The following is a 19125-nucleotide window of genomic DNA, read 5'->3' on the forward strand; positions in this document are numbered from 1 at the left end:
TGAACATGTGGGGAAAAAAATCTATATTTTCACAGTGAAACTTCTGATGTCCACATTTTCAACATTTTTGGGAAATCTTTGAACATTTTTTTGGTGAGGAAAAAAATGTTAAACATGTTTAAGAACATTCACAAAAAATCAAAATTCACTGGATTTTGGTAATTTTTTTTTGTGAATGTTCTTATAGAAACTCTGAGAAGTTTCACTGATATATATATATGTAATCACTTTAGATGTTTGTAGTATTTTTTGGAAGATTTTTACACTTTTTAAAAAAAAATATTTACAAGAATTTTCTTGCCAAATTTGGGGGCTTTTTTAAAATAAAAATTTTAAGGAATTATTGGAATTTTCTTCCTGAAGGTTTTGCAAATTTTCAGAAATTTGGGGGATTTTTTTTTTTCATACAAGGACCCAATATTTCTTGGTGCCTGTAAATGAGGACAACAGGAGGGTTATTTTTTTTATTCTGCTGTTTGAATCCTCTGTGGGTCTCAAACTTCAGAAAGCCCAACAGGTTTTTATTACATTAATTTCTTTTAGAAGCAATCATTGTAAACCTGTGGCTCTAATTTGCCTCCATCAGACATGCAGAACTGTAACGATGGTAATAATGACGAGTATTGAACATAAAACTCCAGTTTAATAAGATCGGGTGATGCCACTGTGTCGACTTGGCAATCATCTTCAGTACTGCAATCAAAGCATTATTACTTCCTTGTGTTGAAGCACTCTTGTTACGCAAGTAAAGTCTCAGTGCTGCAAGATTACAACAGTAATGGATATTTTTTTAAGGACCTCTTAATTCGGAGAAGTGATTCAGGTGCTTTAAAATGTTAATTCACTTCCTTAAGCAGAACTGTACGACCCTAGCTGACTGCAATCTCAGCGTGTACCTCAGCAATCATTAAGAATGAGATGATTATTAGACTGAGAGCCTTCTTTCTGCACCATAGTGCCTCTTTTCCATGGCTGATTTCTAAAATCACTGCAAGGCAAGAAAGATGTAGGATTTTGCTTCTCTCCAGACCACCTCACATGACTTTTGGACCTGTCACACTATCCTCTGCTGTGCCCAGAGCGCGAGATTTTTGACTCATTTCTGCAGATTTAGCTGGATGACTGAGCATGGCAGGCTTGAAGCCAAAGAGAATTTGACATAGGATAAAGTTCCCATGCTGACTCCTGTTCAGTTGTTCACTGGGCAGAGAGCTCATTTCCATGCTTGATTGGTTTCTGGTCTTCATGTTGTCATGTCATCCTGCGGGGCTGTTTGCATAGGAACGTAACATGTCATACAGGCATTCACTGCTCTAATGTTGTACGGTGGTTATTCAGAGATATTATTTTGAAAGGGGATTGAGTAGAATCTGGTTTTCACCTTGCCATTGAAAGAAATGGTTATTTTTTGTGTATTTTTGTTTTATTGTACAGACATTTTGTAATAAAACACAACAAACTGCTTAAAGAATGAGCACATCTGCTGAAAAACATTTTTTTTTTTTTTTAAATTGGGACGGAGAATGTTAAAACCCTACTGTCCTGAATGAAACCTAATAAATGTGACAGCAGTGATGAAGACGGCTGATGAGGAATAAATGAACCGATGCCTCCGAGTGCACGACGGAGCGCGGTGACCGCTTCGAGTTGTTTCTGAAGCACTAAGAGGCGGGAGAAGTGAGCATGCACCTTATCTTAACGTTTCAACGATGCGTCACACAATCAGACTGGCCATGAGATAGAAATATAACAAGAATCGTCCCACTTCACACCAGAGGAAAGCAGCGATGAACGAGATGCGGCGATGTGATACAGTGATAGGTCTAAGACGACACAAATCAATTGGCATCAGATTTTCGACTATACCGAGAGTCCTGTACATCTTCACAAACCAAACAGAAGCCTATGTAACATAATAAGCATAATAAGATCACAATAAACCCCCCTTACACATCGATTCTAGGAGTCCTCAGAGATCCACAGTGTCAAGTAAGGCATCTTATCTCCCTGTCAAAGTGCTGACAGCTAAGAAATCATCACAGATGGCTGGACTGCCTTTTTTCTCTCTCTTCCTTTCTACAATGAAAAATAATGTATAAGCATGCATTTACACCAGGTAGTATATCTCTATTGCTATTGTAAATGTACAATATACAGCTGTACACACAAAGTTGGAAAGATAGTTGATTAAAAAATGTGCATGATTGACAGTTTTAAAAAAAGTTTCCCATTAAAATAGAAATGTTACTCCTGGTACATCCTAGATTTCTTTTGGTTCATGAAACAAAACATTTGGAAAAAGGAGGAAAAAAAAAAAGCTTTTTGTTCTGTATATTTACATTACGAACAAGGATGAAGACAAATGTGCAAATCTGATTCCATGCAAGCAATTGCATAATGCGGCTTAGGTGCTCGAGTGATGGGATGGAGGCGGGACCAGGAGAAAAAGGGAAAACACAAGGCTCAACACCAGGGACTCACGGCTTCAACGAATGACCGTCCATTCTCAGCAATAAGAGGCCTCGCACACACACACAAACGAGCCCAATTAGACCCACTAATAGAACAGAAACATCCACACCACAACACAACACAAAAGACAAAGTTACATTGAGTAGCATTTTGACTCAGTCTAAATCAGATCTTTTGTAATGAATCAGACGGGTGAGGTGAGATTTGAAGGTACAGACACCCTCCTGACACATCCAGGAAATATACAACCACACAACTCTTCCAACAACACACAGCACCAAGAGTACGTTTCCTCGTCGTTCAAGATCGGGATGAAAAAGTAATACTGCTGGTAAACGCAACACCTCACAGGTAGTCATGATAATCTGCGGAGGAACTCAGAGCTTTGAACATACTGGAATGCAGCGGTTTACAAAGTGGGAAAATGATTTTAAGGTCAATCTATGAGATGATAAATAAAATCATCAAATTATCATTTCTTAGTTGGACTTTCTTCTCAATTTGCAGTTGTAAAAATACAATCTGAAAAGCTGCAGACTTTGCATTGTTTAGCAGTCGATGAGAACCACTGCACTAATCTACAGTATGATCCAAGTTAATGACGCGTTGAAGACACTGGTTAGCAAAACCAAGAGGTCTGTTCTTCTGCACTTTCCCTTAGTAGAGCAAATAAATTATTAAGAATCATTGAGAAAGGGTGCAAAAACAACATCACAGAGTATCTCCTTAAGTAAAACAAACACTGGTGTGTGAAAATCGCAACACTGGGTCTGGAGAGCGACATTTCAGAACGTAAAATAAGCAAGAGGTTTCTTTTCAGGAAAGCCGACTTGACGTTTCCTAAAAAGCATGAAGAACTCACAATGTAACAAGTGCAATGCAATGAGGTCCATGTGCAAATTAATTTGCAAATTCACCACGTCATTTAAGAAAATGTGATGGACGCTGACATCTTTGGGCGACGGTGATCACAGATGAGCTTTGAAAGCACGAGCACTTAAAGACAAGAGAAGCAAATTAAAATAAAGTAAATAGAATCTGCTCAGTCAGTCAGCCATTACACCGACTGCTTGGGTTCATTTATCTTAATACGACATGAGTTAAAAAGGCAACCTGAAAGCAAACAAATAAATAAGAGGACTTGGCATTTAAAACATGAGCGCAGCATCTTAAATACTGCAGCTCATTATGTGTGTAACTACAGGTACAGATATGGGATAAAGGTAGTGGGTTTTGTTTTCTCTACAGCCTCTTGTCTTCAAACAGACAACATGTGAGGGGTTAAGATAACATTTTTTCCCCAAAAGGAAATAATTTTCTGTAACTGAAAGGTGTGATTCCACACTAAGGCAATGACATTTACAAATGGCTGGTAATGGGACAGAAAATAAATATACAAACATCCTTTTTTTTCCCCTCGATATAATAATTACAGGGCAATCATAATTTGGCTGGTGAAAAAGAAAGATGGAAAGGTTGGGGGGGGCAGTGAGAGAAATTGCAGAGGCTGAAAAGAGTCCAGTGAACATCTCTCTGCTCCTCGTCCTCGATCCTCTTATTCCTCTGCTGGCTGGGCAGTGTCTGTGCTCTGACCTGCTCGGGGAGCCTGAGAGGTCAGAGGAAGGGGAGTGATGAAACCCGTCCATGTGGGCTTTTAACAGTCTTGCGGGGGATGAACAGTTAGTGGTGATATTATGCCGACCCTGTGCCACCGGTACCACCACACCCCCCAAAGGCCCAGTTTTACCCTGACCTGCCTGCCTGGCCGAGGCAGATGGCTGAACAGCAGGAAGATTACGGCGAGGACGAGGCAGCTGCGTGGTATTTGACGAAGGCGATGGCTGCCAGCTCTTTGCAGAACTCCTCCAGCACGATCACTCCCTCCAGCAGAGTCATGTGGTCGATGCTACGAGAAGAGCAGACACAAAGGTGAGTGAATTATAAAAGCGAAACTCGGAAAAATAAGAGCCCAGAACCATGCAGAAGTACGTACTTGATGCCCTCTGGCTCCAGGCCTAATAATCTCTTCCTCACGAGCAGCAGTTTAGGTGTGAAGTCTGGGATGCGGTGAATCCTCAACATGAGATCTCCGACAACCTAACGGGAACACAAAGCAATTACCAAAACAGCAGTGCATTCTTTTCTAGGCGAAGGTGCAACATCACTGTAATCAACATAAACAAACAAGAGGCTGCTTTCACCAGTCTCTACGCTGCCTTTTACAGCGTGTGCCACTGGGATGGATTTCAAAGCAAAGACTGATTCATAGAAGAACACAGGCAGAGAGGTCTTGTAGCTGCACTCAGAGGTTTTAGGTTTAGGTATGACAGTATTTTAAAAGCAGCTGTATTTTCTGTGAGTTGTCTCGATGTGCAACGGTGCACATCAGCGACGTGCCTCTGCTGCCACTTTCTGAAGGCATAGTGGGAGCGCCAGCCCCTTTTTCTTGTCTTTCATAAGTGCATTCCAGCTTTCATGATGACAACATGAGAACCATGGCTTCAAATCCAAATATTCTTGCACACACGGTCTACAAAGCAGATGCACAAACCAAAATGACATTTTGACTTATGGATAAGACTCTCGGAGAGGCAACCGACAGCACAAAATCCATCCGTAAAAGATGTTTTACGTACACAGACCAAAGGAGGTCAGCACACATGCAGACTTGTTTTTTTGCCCTGAATATAACACGGACCAGTGTGATCTGTTTTGTGACAAGCAAACTCTTTTCACTGTCGGCGTTTAAGAAAGCAGATAGGGGAAATGACACTTCTTTAATTTGGCTTTATCTGTTTAGCTAACACATGAAAAAGGCAAACCTCTCTAAAATGCATAAAAATGAACTGAATTCGTGCAGAGAGAGTGACAGTGGCTGATTACAATGTGCACCAGAGTACTACACCCACTGATCTCTGCAAGGATTGAATGTCTTTTTAAGCAGCGGTGTGACATGTGAAGGTGGACAGATGTGAACGTGGAAAGAGCTGAGCTTAAGACCTCCAATTTTGGTTAAATATGAAAATATATTAACACGTTATAGTGCAGCAACTCCTACTACATTTACAATCTCAAAACACTGTCTTATCTTTTTAATCAGAAAGGGAAAAAAAATTATGTTCTAGATTATATCATCTATTGTTGCATTACTGTCCCGGTGTTTTAGTATTTGGCTGTGTTATTTCAGTATCTGTACTGAGACATTTAGACAGGTTTTATATTTAAGTAATACTTCTGGTGTCATGACAACGCTAGCAAGAAGCAGGTCGAGGAGCAGCATGATTACTGGGCGGTGAAATTCCTAGAAACATTCGCACTGAGGTGAGATTAAGAGCTCAGCTGCCTCAAACATAATTATATGTTCGAGCAAACATACTGAAACACAATATAAGAATTCCAAGATGCTACAAGAAAACAATCAAGACAAAGAAGACATCTTCAAGCACCTAAATAACAGTGATTGAAAGCTTTGGGCACCGCAGCGTCTTCTGTCAATGACAGATAAGATAACCACTTCACAATCTAGACAGGAGTCTTACCCTGACGATGACAGAGAACAGAGATCGGCAGCCGGGGGCCAGATTGATATAAGGGTCCAGCAAGTATTCGTGCAAGTGTGGGTGTGGTAACAAAGACAGCTTGGACAGGACAGCGGTGACCTGCAGGTTCACGTCGTAGGGCTGGAGGACAGAGAGGGCATCAGACAAGAAAATGACTCAGGAAATGAACCGTGTCAGAAGCTTTTAATGGCAGACTCATCACTTAACACAGCACTCCCTTATAGAACTGATTTCCTAAATGCTACACCCATGTGCTGCCAAAAAGTACATTTCACTTCTGAATCTCTATTATTCATCTTCACAGTTCCCATCTAACATCATTTCCTGAATGAGTTTCGGGGCTTCAGGGATCATTATTTTTGTATTTTTTTCAAATGAGAAAGCAGAATGTCTCTGCATAATCAGCAACTCATTTGCATTTTTCCTCTGCACTTTCCATTAGTAGAAGCATTTGTTGAGGATGCCCGTCACAAGCGGACCTGATTTACGGTAAACTGCAAATGGCAGAGAACAAGAAACAACTTTTGATCACGGGAAAATTAAACCGACTTAAACACGTCTGCACGGTAAAAATAAAACAAAAATCTATTCTTGAAAATCAATAAAAACAGAAATGATGGCTGTTTAACCCCAACATATTTTCTGTAGATCTGCAGCTGGCTCTCTTTAATTTGGGTGTGCGTACATTTCAAGTTAGATTAAGAAGCTTAGAAGTCATCTAACAAAATCTTTCCCGTGATATTTTCTATTTGGGGTTCATTTGAAGTTTCTGCAGTCTGTAAATCCATCATCTAAGCAGCAGCTTCATTTTGGTTCAGGTGCTGCTGCATAAACAGCTCGGCTTTACCCTACTGATTTATTTAGAACTAAAAAGGAATTTGTGATTTCCAAAAGGACTGTGTCTTGCTGTTTTATTTTTCTTTAGAATGATGGATTATAAATAATGCAGCTGACATTTCAACAGCTTAGCAAGCAGTTGATCTAAAGGATTCCAGTTTTGCAACAGATGTTTAAATTATGGTGGATCAAAGGTACCTGATCTAAGATGCGGCCCATCCTGTCGAAGAGAACTTTGAGGAAGTGGCCCTCGAAGAATGGGGCGTCTAAGTTACACTTCTCAAAAGGCTTTGGATTTCCTCTCCAGTCCCACCGCTGGCAGACGCCACAATAGTCCCTGAACTGAGATGAAAAATGGGAAAAAGTCATGAGCAACAATACAGAAGAAGCGGCCTCGCTGCAGTTAACAAGGTGAAAATGCTAGCAGAAACTCAATTTTCACTTCACCGTTTTTGTCCAGACTCCAGCAGTCTTACAACACACTTCAAAGAGAGCTTACCTGTCTGTGTGCATCTCTGAGGTAGGTGTCATAGCCTGTGCCTTCAACATGATACGATGACTTCGCCTCATCGGGCACCAGACACAGGAAACTGCGGGAAAACAGAATTGAACGGGGAGAATTTTAAGAAAGTGTGCAGGCCGAGCAGCGTCACGTCTTTCACTATAAAACAGGAGCAGATGGTGCACCTGTTGACTATCTTGTGCACTTCTGTCTTCCCGTCAGACTTTGAGTGGTCGGGGCTCTGCGGTGGAGAGGAGCTCAGCCAATCAGAGCCAGAGAGCCTGTTGTCTGGAGAGATGTCATCACCAAACAGTGGATCCTCCTCAAGGTCTCTGTGGACAGAACACATTATTTGAGAATGTCAACTGATTTAGACTACATATAAAGTCAAAAACATCTTCTTATATTTAGTTTTAGAGCAAAGATGATTCTCATATTACAAAAAAATAGAAATCTGCGTTGTTCTTGACAAATAGAACTCCGTGACTTCAATGCATTTTATGGTACTTTAGGTTTCTGTGGAAGCTTTACAGTCTTTTGTAAAACTTGGCAGACTGAACTCCATCCTGACTTTAAGTTGAATTTTTCTGGAAACACAAATTTGACTCAAAATGTAAGTATGAGTTCTAAAATAGTTACACATCTAACATTCCTCTGTGTGAGAAACAATGAAGCAAAACACGACAAGTAAAAACCTATGAGAGTTTAAGTCTTAAGTGGGATTTTCAATAATCCCATAAACCAAACACAAGAAGATGAAAAGTATTAGTCATTTGTGTTTACATCTTCCACAACTGTGATTTATGATAATAAGGAGCTGGGTTGCATTATCATGATCCTCCTTAATCATGTCTCACAAGAATCGCATCACTTAGAAATGGAGTATGCAATTTTAATCTAATAAACTTTTTGTCCTACTCAGTGAATATCTCCTCATGGTCCGTTAGCTATTTTTACTGTGAGCTTAAAAAAATTCTGGTGTTCATACATAGCCCTAGCTTTGGAAATCGGAAAAAAATGTCCTGCAAATATTCATTTTTGTGCACAAAAGCAGGGTGAAAGCACAGTGAGAGTGCAAGCAGGATGGTCAATCTGGCACATGCTACCTAAATATGTCAACTAGTGAATTATTCACAACATCGCTCCAGAATCAAACTGTCTTTAACCCTCCTGTTGTCCTCATTTACAGGCACCAAAAAAATATTGTTTCCTTGTCTGAAAAAAATCCCAAAATTCAGCAAAAAATTCCCCAAATTTCTGAAAATTTGCAAAACCTTCAGGAAGAAAATTCCAGTAATTCCTTAGAAGATCCCTAAAAAAATGATTTAAAAAAAATCCAACAAATGGAGTAAGAAAATTCTTGTAAATATTTTCCAAAAATGAGTAAAAATCTTCCAAAAAATCCTTAAAATATCTAAAATGATTACATATATCAGTAAAACATCTAATATCTTCTTTAAGAACATTCACATAAAAATAAACCAAAATCCAGTGAATTTGGCTGGATTTTGGTAGATTTTTATGTGAATCTTCTTCAGTAACATTTTTAACATTTCTTTTTTCGACCAAAAAATGTTCAAAGATTTCCCAAAAATGTTGAAAATGTGGACATCAGAAGTTTCACTGTGAAAATATACTTTTTTTCCCACATTTTCAAACTTTAAAACGGGCCAATTTTGACCCGCAGGACAACGCGAGGGTTAAAACAAAAACTGTGCAAAAAACATGTCAGCGTATCTAAAGAACACAGCTAGGGAATGCATTCATTTTATTTCCAGAATGTTGCAGAGTGTCATCCGGCAGCTCAGGGGGAGATTAGGGGGTCATAGGCGGGTCCTTACACAGCATCATGAGGCTGGCCATTCTCCAGCGGCTCCCGCTCCTCCTGTGGTTTGTTCTCCATGTAGTTCCTCTCCTCCAGGCTACGCAGCACCAAGCTGTGGAGGATGTGCTGGTTGGGCTTCTGGATCAGCTGCTCAAATAGCCGCAGCGTCATGATGCTGATCTGCGGACAAGGAGGTAAGAATAAGGCTCAGCTCCCCTCTATAAAACCCCGAGAAGCCAAGTCAAGTATTTGCTCGCTGACAGAAAAGTAGGCAGCGGCTGCTTGAACATGAAAGAGATGATTCATCCCTCTTTTGTGTGATGAAAATGTGTGCAATGGCTCTGTCAGATACTAATTAAAATTCATGTGGTTTGGTTAATCATATGATTGACTGGAATTCAGAATCCCTGAAGGGCAGATGGCCATTTGTACTTTGGGAAAATCGATCAAGAAAAATTAAGCACGTGGGATTTTCATTTTTGAATGCCAATGTATGTGATGGGAGTGTAATAAAAAGGCCTCAATGAGTCATTTTTGACAGACATAAATTACATTAAAGGTACATTCATTAGGAGGAGCAGGTACATCCTGAATAATAACGATGTGATAAGAACCTCATCTGACAGGTGATCGCAGTGCTCGATGAGTCTGTGTCTCAGTGGATTCTGGGCGATTGTAGCTGCAGTCTCTGGTTCTCTCTCCTCTCCTAGCAGGAAGCAAACCATTTCCTGCAGCAGCGCTTCTGACGTCACCTGCCTTATGATTCTGTTCAGGAGGGCTGTGGAGGTCAGGATGCCTACCTCGGACCTACATGAACCCACAAACGCATCACCTGTGTCACCGAGCAGTCACGACACGCTGACAAAACCACAAACTTCGATACAAGTTTGATTGACTGACTGACTGACTGATGATTCAAGGCAGGACTCACGTCTGCATGAGCTGTGGTTCCATCACAGACACAAAGAATCTTTCTCTCACTGCTTTTGCCATCACTGCAGCTGCCGACTGGAAGACAGTGAAGAAAAGCAAAAAGTTCAGCCTTCTGTGGCGTTCAAACACAAAAACAGCTTCTTTGGTTGGAACGTCTTTCATTTTGTCAATTCAGACAACAATATGAAGCATCAAAACACAGTGAGTCAGCATTATTGTAATTTTTAAAAAAAACCTTCTGAGCCTCCTTGATGAGCTGGTCGCAGTAATCTAACCAGGACAGGAAGGAGATAAGAGCCCTCTTCCCTGTGAAGACAGCAGCGTCCTCCTTCAGGTTATACACATCTAGTCTAAAAGAGAAAAAAGGGTAAAGTATTAAAAGGCTTGATGCAACTCTTCCAAAATAGCCACTAAAAATAGCATTTTGTGCTATTTAAGGGCAACCTGTTAAGTCAAATCAAATCAAGTAAGTCATTACTGTTCTGATTTCAATAAATATGCGGCTATAGACAGTAAAAACATGAAAGAAATTTACCCCCAGTTGACAGATTCTACTGTTTCAATGTCCAAAGGGTCCATGGACTGTGGCAGGGCTTTATAAAAGGAGACCAGCCTGTCGGTCAGAAGCTCACAGAGCTCAGTGTTTTCAGTTAAACACTTGGCAGCAGCAGGCTCTGGTAAACTGACCAGCAGCATCAGGCCCTCACATGCCTTCACTACTATCCTGCCATCCTGAGTAGAAGAAAAAAAGCACACAGCTCGTGATTTAAAAATGACAGAACTTCACATACAGTAAAGTTCCTCACATAAGCTTTACTTACAGGACTCTTTGTGAGGTTGAGCAGGGAGCTGACCAGATTGTAGTTGTTGCTGTTATTGTTACTGCTTGGACTGGAGGTGGAGGCGGCAGCAGCTGCAGCCTGTGGCTTGTCTTGGTGGTCAGCCTGCTCCTCTGCCAGAGACTGACCAGTGTCTGGAGCCAACGTGCTCTCCTTCACCCCATCTGTTGCTGCAGGACTCTTTATCTCAGGCCTCTTCGACTTGTTCTGCAAAGAGATATTCTCTGAATTATGTGTTTAAAAATCCTATAAAGGGCTTGTTTTGCCAGTAACATATACACACATTAATATGTATAAATGTACAGCTCAACTTTTTTTTCTCTTTGGTGTCATAGCAACTTACCTCAAGGAAGAAGTTGACGAGGTATGGGTCCTGCTTCAGTTTGGCACACACTATACAAAGGAACTGGATCTCTTCATTTTCTGTAGGAGCAGCCAGCACCTCCCCACACAGACGGATCAGTTTCTGACAGTCACATGGGGAAATAAATTTAGAAACAAGCGACATAAGACTGTCAGTTAGCAGACTATTTTGAGGCAAAGGGTGATAAAAATACACTGAAATCCAGATTGTAACATTTCTCACCTGTACAGGTCTGTGGACGTTGATGTGTGGCAGAAGAGGCTGACGAATGTGTGCTAACAGCTTTGTGTAGAAGGTAAGCACCTGCTGCTTCATTCCTGGAGGACACTGATGAGAAATCATATAAACACAGTATGTTTGAAGTTATTTGTTCGGTAAAAAAACAAAAACAGATGCCTCCCGTGCTAAAATGCAGCTCACAGTGCTGGCGACAGCTGTCTTTTGATCTCAGTGTTGCTACTGCAGCTGACTGAATACTGTGCAGTGCTCAGCTTACTGCACTCTTCAGCATCCACAATTTAAATATAATCCTCAATTTCCACTTGGTTTCACCCAACATTGCATACATATAGAATCTTATGACATGCATATTTTCCAGGGTTATGTCGCTACTAAAGCATGATTGCCTTACATCTGCCTTTCCTAAGGTGTAGAGTGTCTCCAGGATCTTGTGGTGCAGGAGATACTCCATGCAGGGTCCCGTCTCCCCAGATTCCCTTTCCCCTTCCTCCTGAGTCAGAATGTCCAGCATCTGTTCCAGGTGGGATGGGATGTTGGTGTCTGTGACTGGGGCTTTGTCATCTATCAGGGGAATGAACAGAAACAGCATAAGAAACAAGCAGAGGTGAAAAGGTCTCACTCATCTTCAGCGTCTCTAAATGTTTCACCCATGTAATGCTACTTTTTTCCCCTTCTGCTGAAACAGTTGTTAAATAAACTACAAGGCTGATGTATAGTATTATTTAAGTAGGTGAAACATCAGTCATTGTTACCACATCCACACGATGTTGTGCATCGAGTTTACCAAGACAGTTTTTAGCAGTATGGACTTATCCTGCTGGCACTGTCAATAGTTTCTTTGGTGGCTTTACAGTAAAATCATGTTTTCATATATAAACACATCTATTGTGCAGCACACGGCTAGAGTAATGAGTTACTGACAACAGTCTGTTTACCCAGTGACATTAGCTCAATTCAGTAAATGAAAGGACCACAAGCAAAAACAACAGGTATAATCCACAGCGGTATGCGTGACTGAACTAATAAATATGACAATGCGCAAGCACAAACATAAATAAAACTATATAAGTGACCTCCATGGTGGGTCACAAAACACGAAATGAACGCTGCATTAACCACTGGAAAACAAAAACACAATAAGCTTTGTTTGTTTTATCAAGTGCTACTTTAAAGCATGAGGATTTCAAACTACAGCAGTGCCCTTGTCACGCTCTCTTCATTTGTCACGAATACATGACCAGGTGTACACAATATAAACACGTGTCTCGCTTATTTTGACAAAGCACAGAATGCCAAAATATGGCCAGTGAAGCAAGAATAAAGACTTTACGCTTAGTTTCTATAAAGAATACCAATAGCTTTGCCACAAAATTTCGAGAATATAAGTAGTCAGCAGGCCAGGTATTTGTTGGACCGATCAAAAGTCATCCAGAATTAGCGTACAATCAAGTAAAACATGGCAAAACCAGTGATTACATGCTCATGAAAACTGGCTCATCTCTTAAAAGTAGAAGTACACATTTCCCCACCATCAGCAGTTTAGAGAAGACTGAGTAAAACTAGAAGAACTACGGCCAAGAAGCTGTTTACAGTGAAGAAAACAAGGAGGAGACTTTCCTGGCCCAAAATATTCAGGTCAAGCGGAACACGTCAAAATTTGAAATGACTGGGTTTGCCCACCATCCTGACACAGGCGCAGAGTGCATAAATTCTACTTGCACAGATGCCCACAGGCAAACATGAAGGGAGGCCCTGTCAGAGTCTGAGGCTGCTCTGGTCTGCACAGAATCGCTGAAGTCTAATGCACACTCTACCAGCACAGGATTCTCAGCATACTTCACAATCACGCCTTTCCACTTGGACTGTCCTCATGATCATTCTCTTTGCACTGCCAGTGCACAGTGGTACCATGCAAGTAGAGGATTTATAAAAAAAAAAACCTGAATATTGTCTCATTAAATATCAAATGAAACCCCCCAATACCTGTAAAACTCATATTTTTACATACAGTATGATGAGTAGATCAATATCAGAGGCACAGAGCAGATCAAGGAAAGCTGTCTGCACAACAATGTCTGCACATGTCAGGATGTTTCCTGCAATGACAAATCTTTGGCACCTCTTGAAGGGAAATCCCGAGTTTTAAAAACAATAAATTGAGAAAACATACATATGTGTTTTTTATGAACAGCTTTGTCGACTGCAGTTTTGTTTACTCAAGCACAATACACATGTTGTATCATTTGGTCTGAAATAACAGGAAAATGCAAAGATTTCTGTCAAATACAGTAGCAGAGACTCAGCCTTTACTCGGTGTGGACTGATTAGGATTACTGTTGACCATAGTCACCCCCAGAGAAAACCGTGTCTCTGTATGGATATCATAACAATAACAGATATTATTTTATTATTTTAGATATCACTTACCTGAGGTCTCGATGTAATAATGTGTAATAGCCTTCCAATGATAGACAAAGTCCTCCTGTAAGGGCAGCGACGGGGCAAGCTGAAAGAGAAGATTTGTTTAAAAAAAAAAATACATTATGTGTTTCTGAAGGTCACCTAAGAAGACATAATTTATGATCATAGTAAAATATCTACATATCACTGTGGCTTATAGGCAAAGTTTTGAAAATTTGGACATTTGTGTATTTAGTGAAATAATTTTGTAGTTTTCAGTAACATTTTCACATGGTTCTAAAATGTCATTGCTCGATTATTTTGTTTAATGTGCTGTCAAAGCCCAGCAGTTTCCAAAAACGTTTACGAATAGGGCTAAATGGTTACTTTCAGGTGACATAACTGTCTACACTTGGTATGAACAGTCTTATACAGAACAACAAACTATGTCACGGGACAAGGAATAAATATAAGAAGATTGCTTAACAAGTCAGACATAGGAATGAGACGATACTTTTAAAGTCAAAGTGTTCACTTTGGATCAGCTGCCAAATGTTTATTGTACAAAATCGTTGACGTGAAGCAGCTTGAAAACAGGCTGCAAGCAAGTTACTGCTGATTTCTAGCTAGTTAGCATGGTGGCTAACATGTAACATGAAGCCTTTCAAAAATTGCTGAGCGAGACAACCCACGCACTATCACTTCAATATTAGTGTTCAAACATTGCGCAACATCAAACTAGGATGTCCAATGATTTCGAAATCACTCAATGTGTGAAGAGTCTGCAGTTTGAAACACGATAGGTAGCTACGGTGTTAGCTTAGCTTTTTAGCCATTATCTGCTAACTTGGCGTTTAATTAGCTCATCTTTTCTGGTTATTTTAACACAGATACATTGATAGAATCATGAAAATAGTTAGTTAGTATTGTAACCAAACACAAAATCAAGCTTTACAATATCTAACAAATAAAAACAAACTGACAGCACAAACACAAAACGCTAACGTTAGCTAGCCAGTTAGCAACGTATTCTTTATGCTGACGTTTTGATGTGAGGTATCCAGGCAACAAAAGGCCCATTTCAGCTAAAATAAACGTTACACAAAGGCAAACCAAACGACATGAAATACTGTTAAGTCGAAACTCACCGCTTCTACAGCGTGCTGAAGAATGGACGTAAATTTGGAGAACATTTTGTTCTTCGACTGGACTAGTTTCTCCCGAGAAGACCTAGAGAATTCCTCTATCTTCTTCTTCCTGTTGCTACCGCCTCGATCCAGATTGGAGGTTTCATGCACTGACCCTTGTAACGAAAGAAGAAATCGTGAGCAATAAAAGCCGTAGTAACGTCGGTGAGGGGCCACGGGACTTTACAGGCCTGGCACAACCAGTGTAAACAAGACGTCTGCAGCCTCGGAGTATGCTCACTTTGGACACGGTGGCACTTCGCTCGCCAAACGTTGCCTTCACTGACCGGCAGGGGGAGCAGGAACACCGAGTTACACGGAGCTCTAATTATTACTGACAACGATCAATGCATACAAATGGAGACAGCGACCAATACGCTCAATAAGGGGCGATGATCAATACTTGGTTTGGATCAACAAGCCAGCTGCGATGATCGAACTAATTGATGTAGGTTTAGCTATGGAAAAGCTCCACTGAGCCGTAATATCAACTGATTATATCACCTCTGCTAATGCACTCATTTAGGTCATATCCCTGAAATTGCGGTGTTTTCCCCCCATGCAGACCTGAGGTTCTGCTTCAGCTGCTTTTAGATTAAAGTTGATGACTAGAGAAGAGTGAAGAAGCCAAATATTTTCTTTAAAGTGGCCAAATTAATGTGTGGAGGAAAAAATAGAAAAACAACAGTGATCGCTCCAGAGTGCCTGTCAACTTTATGATTTAGCTCAACTACCGCGTCCAGAACAGCACAGTCATCCCAGACAGAAAGTAGGCTACCCCGGTTTAAGGTGACCGGGCAACAGCTGCAGCCGAGGAATTTGAAGAATGATTGCATGTACAGCTCCGTAATTCAAGGCTATTGTGCTCAAATATGGACATAAACTTGTTGGAAAAATAAAAAAGAGGATGCTGTCTAGTTCCAGGACACGCCCTGTCGCTGGAAAGTGCTCTCTCCATCGCGCGTTCTAGTCCAGTCCACCAAATCGCAGGCTCTATGATTTCCTGCGTGTAATCCCATTAAATGACAGCCACAAACTTAAAGCAGAGATAACATCAGGCTGTCAACCGGTTCTTTTTTTCCACACCTCCCCAACACTCTTCTTCCACCGGGGGCATCTTCTCCTGGTTAATCTCGGCAAAAAGGAATAAAGAAATCTCTACCTACCGGGCATGTCTGCTAGAGGTGAGTATCTTTTGCCGCAGAAGCCTTCATAACAACACATAGACAGGAGGAAAAGTGTGTTAGTCTTTAGGGAGGAGGGGGATCTTGGATGGAGAAGGGAGCCCTTTTTTATTGCGTCGTCTTTCGCCAGGAGCAGGGCTGTGATAATGACACTGAGATTGTAAGTAGGTTAGACCGGTGCATGGCTGAAACTACAGCCTCCACCGCTGCTGCAAGCCCTTTTTTTAGACAAGCCTACAACTTATTTTGTTGATGCGAACAGTAGGCACAGTGCAGCCTAAAAATAGATCCCACTTTTCTCTTTTGAAAATCCCAGCTGCTGTGATGGAGCTGCTCTGATTGCTCCTGCTGATGGTCATTAGTTAACAGCTGGCGGTGGAGGACAGTCAAATGTGATAATCACTGTTTCTGCTCAGTGCCTGACTTGCTGAGGTGATGAAAGGTGCTGCAGAAATGCAAACTGTAATTTGTTGATCTTAACCTGTCAGAGCTGGATTTGTTGCTGAGTGTAAATAAGCTGTTATACCTGCAGACAGAGGAGGTGGATGGTGTTTGTTCCCATGTGGCGGGTTTTTCTTGCAACTGTGGCATCACCTCCAGCTGTTCCTGCTGGATCAAATAGTCGGAGTGACTGGTTCGGGGCTGGATAGAGGCACTGAAGTTGCAATGCTGACATGACCTCAAGGTTATTATACAAAAGCAGCAGCCGGATCCTGTTTTTGGGTAAAACAACAGCCTTTTATAAAGACTGATGCTGCACAGCTTACGTGAAAGCAAAATTACCTGTAAGCTCTGAGGTTGCCAATGTATTTATGTGCTAATAATCTGTTAAATTTTTGTTCGTATTCAATAACTTACATGGTTACAAGCACCACTGCTAGTTAATAGCACTGTGCTATGTGTATACATATGTATGTAACCTAATTCTTTTTAAATTCATTTTATTTTTTTGAAGAGTATTCATGTTGCACTGCTGCGTAATGCTGTGAGTCACCACAAAGTTTAGTTTATTTTACACTTTGACAATAAAGCATCTATCTATCTATCTATCTATCTATCTATCTATCTATCTATCTATCTATCTATCTATCTATCTATCTATCTATCTATTGATTTTCAAAGAGGCAAAAAACTTGACCTTTTACACAACTACTCTCAGAAATAGAGACTTGAGGCCTCAGATGTGGAGTTTGAGGTCAGTTTGAGGTCAAACAGGCTTTCTGGTCAACTTATTGAATGTAGACTGCACTGAAAAAAGATAGTTGTTTGACCTTATGTAAATTCATTGCTTTTGTTAATGGTACACAGTTGAATTGAAGTTCATCCAGATAAAGTAAACAAGTGATATTAATGTCACTGGTATAAAGTTAGATGGACTTTAATAATTTAATTCCTTACAATTGAGCATTGCTGCAACCTAATTCTAAGCAAACTAACTTGATTTTTAATTTTTTTTTTTTAAATTCTAACTAAAATGTTTTAGAAAGGAAAACTTGATTGTGTCATTAGACTTATCATTCTGTCCCCTCTTTATTGTGTAATCCTGCTGGAAGAAAACAGCAATTGAGTTGCAGCAGGAACATCTGAAGAAATGTGAAAGTCAGACGCACAATGCTAAAAAAAAAAAGAAGAAGAAGCAGTAAACCTAATTTCCACACTTTTGCTGAAATTTGAATATTAGTTTAATGGAGGAAATTTAAAAAAAAAAATAAGTTGTTAGAATTCACAAAAGTCAACTACCTCTATCAAAGCAGGAAGATAACTGAGATTTATTTGAAACAGTACTTTACTTCAACTGCAGCTAAAACACACTTAATACAGTCTATAGGTTTCTAATTATTTTAGATAGATGCATGGCCCTGTGATGGACTGGTGACCTGTCCAGAGTGAACCCTAAGTCAGCTGGGATAGACTCCAGCTCGATGGATGGATGCATTTCCATCTCTAGGAAGCTGTATTCTCTAAGGATGTTTGAACTTAAAGTTTCTTCTATGGTATGGAATGTACACCATAGGCTGAACCATAAGGGTCCATTTTTAGCGAGCGGATGAGAAAAAAATTTAGTGTTCAGAGTCATGTTATAAATAAACTGTCATTCTTGTTCTTTTTTGGGTGAGAGAGACAGAGCAGCTGGATAAATTGTGTATTTCTCTCCATTCCAATGGGAGAAATGACATGTTTGGTTTATTATTTAAGATAATAGGAGTCACTGCAGCATTTCCACGACACATATCCCTCCCCTTCACGCTCTGAAGCCTCTGGCCGAGCCTGTGCAGAGAGATGACTTTGAACTCCTCCCTCCCCTCCATCAGTAATGTGCCCTACTGTGTCTGTCCTCATGGCTGCTGGTGGAGATCGATGAACCTCAGAGCCCACTGCTTCACAGCCCCCCTGTGGTACATAGAACTGATTAGCTCCCTTAAGCCCCTGCAAACAGCCAATCATTATTCATGAGAAGTACCCTCAACCCAGTGGTTGTACGTTATAGTGAAATGCCAATTATGTCCGTGTTGTTTAGACGAATGGGAGGTTGCTAATCTATTATCGCAATTAGATCAGGCTCAGCGACACAAACACATGTCCTTGTAACAGTATATCACATCAAACATATATAGTTGTCATGGGCTGACCTGAGGCTGTGCTTTGGAACTTTATTTACACCATGACGTATGACAAGACTACATAGAATATTATTGTGCAGAATAGATTTTGGGTTGTGGAAAAATGTTTTTTTCTTATATTTCTGTGTGCACGTCTCAGTGAGTTGTGGCCCAATCAATTT

At 40.5% G+C, this 19125-nt stretch overlaps 2 protein-coding genes across 2 annotated transcripts in view; one reads left to right on the top strand and one right to left on the bottom strand.

Annotated features, from left to right (window-relative positions):
• Window positions 1–1401: 1401 nt before the first annotated feature.
• fhip2a (FHF complex subunit HOOK interacting protein 2) lies at window positions 1402–15450 on the bottom strand. Its single transcript, XM_022212130.2, has 17 exons — window positions 15121–15450; window positions 14000–14078; window positions 11964–12133; window positions 11555–11659; window positions 11312–11434; window positions 10951–11175; window positions 10665–10861; window positions 10365–10479; window positions 10128–10204; window positions 9811–10003; window positions 9213–9376; window positions 7557–7703; window positions 7369–7459; window positions 7068–7211; window positions 6012–6152; window positions 4466–4569; window positions 1402–4378 (listed from the first exon to the last, which is right to left on the bottom strand). The coding sequence occupies exons 1-17, from the start codon at window positions 15163–15165 to the stop codon at window positions 4267–4269; spliced, it is 2232 nt and encodes a 743-aa protein (XP_022067822.2). The 5' UTR covers window positions 15166–15450; the 3' UTR covers window positions 1402–4266.
• A 679-nt stretch (window positions 15451–16129) lies between these two features.
• The window catches only part of ablim1a (actin binding LIM protein 1a), a 48001-nt gene continuing 45005 nt past the window's right edge, over window positions 16130–19125 (top strand). Inside the window, exon 1 of the mRNA XM_051960334.1 lies at window positions 16130–16343. The gene's annotated coding sequence lies outside the window, so the exon portion shown is untranslated. The remainder of the gene's footprint in view (window positions 16344–19125) is intronic.

The sequence above is a fragment of the Acanthochromis polyacanthus genome, chromosome 15 (genome assembly GCF_021347895.1).
Source record: "Acanthochromis polyacanthus isolate Apoly-LR-REF ecotype Palm Island chromosome 15, KAUST_Apoly_ChrSc, whole genome shotgun sequence".
Taxonomy (NCBI): Eukaryota; Metazoa; Chordata; class Actinopteri; family Pomacentridae; genus Acanthochromis; species Acanthochromis polyacanthus.

What these genes read in the sequence shown, in the direction of transcription:
- fhip2a (XM_022212130.2), bottom strand. Translation starts at nt 15,165, where the DNA reads ATGTTCTCCAAATTTACGTCCATTCTTCAGCACGCTGTAGAAGCG. An exon ending in ACGTCCACAGACCTGTACAG is followed by an intron (nt 11,435 to 11,554) that starts GTGAGAAATGTT and finishes TGTGACTGTCAG; the next exon opens with AAACTGATCCGTCTGTGTGG. An exon ending in TCGTCAACTTCTTCCTTGAG is followed by an intron (nt 11,176 to 11,311) that starts GTAAGTTGCTAT and finishes ATCTCTTTGCAG; the next exon opens with AACAAGTCGAAGAGGCCTGA.